The 3396-nt window shown below is 37.3% G+C and overlaps 1 protein-coding gene across 3 annotated transcripts in view; it reads left to right on the forward strand.

The window, feature by feature from the left end:
* ORC3 (origin recognition complex, subunit 3) overlaps positions 1-3396 on the forward strand; it is a 71271-nt gene that overhangs the window by 22184 nt on the left and 45691 nt on the right. For all 3 annotated transcript variants that reach the window (XM_010834687.1, XM_010834688.1, XM_010834689.1), the window contains exon 9: positions 865-978. In XM_010834687.1, coding sequence (XP_010832989.1) covers positions 865-978 — 114 coding nt within the window. The remainder of the gene's footprint in view (positions 1-864; positions 979-3396) is intronic.

A 3396-nucleotide genomic window follows, 5' to 3' on the forward strand; every position in this document is an offset into this window, starting at 1 on the left:
ATGACTTCATTTTCAGATTTTAAATCTTCAGTGTAGCCACTGAAAATTAGCTGAGTGATACAAATTTACCAAAAGCCTAGTATGACTTCATTTTCAGATTTTAAATCTTCAGTGTAGCCACTGAAAATTAGCTGAGTGATACAAATTTACCAAAAGCCTAGTATGACTTCATTTTCAGATTTTAAATCTTCAGTGTAGCCACTGAAAATTAGCTGAGTGATACAAATTTACCAAAAGCCTAGTATGACTTCATTTTCAGATTTTAAATCTTCAGTGTAGCCACTGAAAATTAGCTGAGTGATACAAATTTACCAAAAGCCTAGTATGACTTCATTTTCAGATTTTAAATCTTCAGTGTAGCCACTGAAAATTAGCTGAGTGATACAAATTTACTAATTTAATATTTTTTAAATAGACACCTCTTAATTTTAGGTTTCTCATTCAATAGTACATAATGCGTTACTCTTCATTACTGTGCATAGATGAAAAAGAAATCTTATCAAATAATAAAAATTGCCACAGCCTACAGCTTCTTCAGTGACTTCTGATGGGAGAAAAGAGATTGTATAGATGATATTTTTTGATAGAATTTAATAGAACTTTTACAAATTAGGAATCGAATGAAGGATGATGAACATCTTTGATTTGAAGATGTAGAATGAATAGCTACTTGTGTTGTTGTTACTGTTTTATAAATTATTTTAAAGTTTTGGTTGATATTTGTCCTACAAAAAATCTAGCTACTGGTATAGCTTTCATAGGTACTGTGTTATAGTATTATTTTTTGCCTCATTATTTACTTGATGTTTATGATGAGTCAAGACTAACAGGGAGTATGTCCTGCCTTCCTTTTCTCTCTTTCAGCTTCTTCTTACAACTCAGTTTCCATTTAAGCTAAGTGAAAAAGTGTTGCAGATTCTGACCAACATCTTTTTATATCATGATTTCTCAATTCAAAACTTTATAAAAGGACTTCAGGTAAGAAGACACTAGTAGGTTTGAAAGTTCACAAGCTGATTCTAAATAAATTTGTGTGTTATTTCAGACTGACTTTTGAATGTGATAATTAGACATTTTAAATGACAAGATCTGGATAAGTAAATTCAAGTTATATTATTCTGTGTTCAATGAATCCTTTGCTATCTTGCATCAAAATATAGAAAATATGTTAATTCAAATATTAAAACTTGAAAAGACCTGTCTCCTTTCCAGTGATTCTTAACCATTTGGTGGGGGAGGAGGGGAGGACTTAACTTTTTGAGAATCTGATGAGCACTAATGGGCTTTTCTACCTGAGAAATGATATATATAAAGGGTCATCAAAGTTTTTCTTTAAAGGGCTATATATTAAATATCTTTGGCTTTGCATGATACATGTGGTCTCTGTTGAATGTCTTATTTTTTAAACATAACCATATTGGGACTTCCCTGATAGTCCAGCGGTTAAGAATCTGCCTTGCAGTGCAGATGTGGGTTTTATCCCTGGTTGGGGAACTTAGATCCCACCTGGGAGCAACTAAGCCCACACACTGTAGAGAGCCAGTGTGCTGCAACTGGAGAGTCCATGCATCTCAACGGAAGATCCCGCATGGTACAAAGAAGATTCCACATGCCACAACTGAGACCCCACATAGTCAAATAAATACATTTTTAAAACAATCCTTTTAAGGTATAAAAAATGATTCATAGTTCCTGCTGCTGCTGCTGCTAAGTTGCTTCAGTCGTGTCTGACTCTCTGCAACCCCCATAGACGGCAGCCCACCAGGCTCCCCAGTGCCTGGGATTCTCCAGACAAGAGTACTAGAGTGGATTGCCATTTCCTTCTCCAATGCGTGAAAGTGAAAAGGTGAAAGTGAACTCACTCAGTCTTGTCTGACTCCTAACAACCCTATGGACTGCAGCCTACCAGGCTCCTCTGTCCGTAGAATTTTCCAGGCAAGAGTACTGGAGTGGGGTGCCATTGCCTTCTCTGTCATAGTTCCTGAGTCATATAAAAATTGGCTATAGACTGTAGCTTGCAGTGCCCTGCATATGTGTTTGTGTTCATTTTATTTATTCCTGTATACTGTGAATGCATTTTCACTAAGGTTTCATAACTTGGCAGAAGAAAATTAATGAACCTGATCTAAATAACACCTAATCTAAAAACGGACCCCATTCCCAGTAATTTCAAAGTTAATAATACTTCCTTCTCTTGGCAATTACCTAAAATACCTTAACAAAGTGTAATTGTGAACCCATGCTATTTGTCAAGTTCATTAAAACCTATGTATTAGTAATCTTTAGCCCAAGAGTACAGTAGGATATTTCATGTTCATGTAGTGCCCGAAGATTACAAATTATTTCTTTTCTCTTATGTATTCTTCTTTTACATTAAACACAATAGTGTTTTATTACATAAGAGTATTAGCTCTTATGGCAAATATGTGTCTTGTTTTTTCAACTTTGACTTTGTAAAAAGAGTATTTTAAAGCAAGAAAATATTATTTACCTTAGCAGTGAAAAGAAAGTAAAAGTCGCTCAGTTAAGTTCAGTTCAGTCGCTCAGTCGTGTCTGACTCTTTGCGACCCCATGAATCACAGCACTCCAGGCCTCTCTGTTCATCACCAACTCCCGGAGTTTACTCAAACTCATGTCCATCAAGTCAGTGATGCCATCCAGCCATCTCATCCTCTGTTGTCCCCTTCTCCTCCTGCCCCCAATCCCTCCAAGCATCAGGGTCTTTTCCAATGAGTCAACTCTTCGCATGAGGTGGCCAAAGTATTGGAGTTTCAGCTTTAGCATCAGTCCTTCCAATGAACACCCAGGACTGGTCTCCTTTAGATGGACTGGTTAGATCTCCTTGGAGTCCAAGGGACTCTCAAGAGTCTTCTCCAGCACCACATTCAAAAACATCAATTCTTCAGCACTCAGCTTTCTTCACAGTCCAACTCTCACATCCATACATGATCACTGGAAAAACCATAGACTTGACTAGACGGACCTTTGTTGGCAAAGTAATATCTCTCTGCTTTTGAATATGCTATCTAGGTTGGTCATAACTTTCCTTCCAAGGAGTAAGCGTCTTTTAATTTCATGGCTGCAATCAACATCTGCAGTGGTTTTGGAGCCCCAAAAAATAAAGTCAGCCACTGTTTCCACTGTTTCCCCATCTATTTCCCATGAAGTGGTGGAACCAGATGCCATGATCGTAAGTTTTCTGAATGTTGAGCTTTAAGCCAACTTTTTCACTCTCCTCTTTCACTTTCATCAAGAGGCTTTTTAGTTCCTCTTCACTTTCTGCCATAATGGTGGTGTCATCTGCATATCTGAGGTTATTGAGATTTCTCCCTGCAATCTTGATTCCAGCTTGTGCTTCTTCCAGCCCAGTGTTTCTCATGATGTACCCTGCACATA

The sequence above is a fragment of the Bison bison genome, unplaced genomic scaffold (assembly GCF_000754665.1).
Source record: "Bison bison bison isolate TAMUID 2011002044 unplaced genomic scaffold, Bison_UMD1.0 scf7180017864035, whole genome shotgun sequence".
NCBI classification, from domain to species: domain Eukaryota; kingdom Metazoa; phylum Chordata; class Mammalia; order Artiodactyla; family Bovidae; genus Bison; species Bison bison.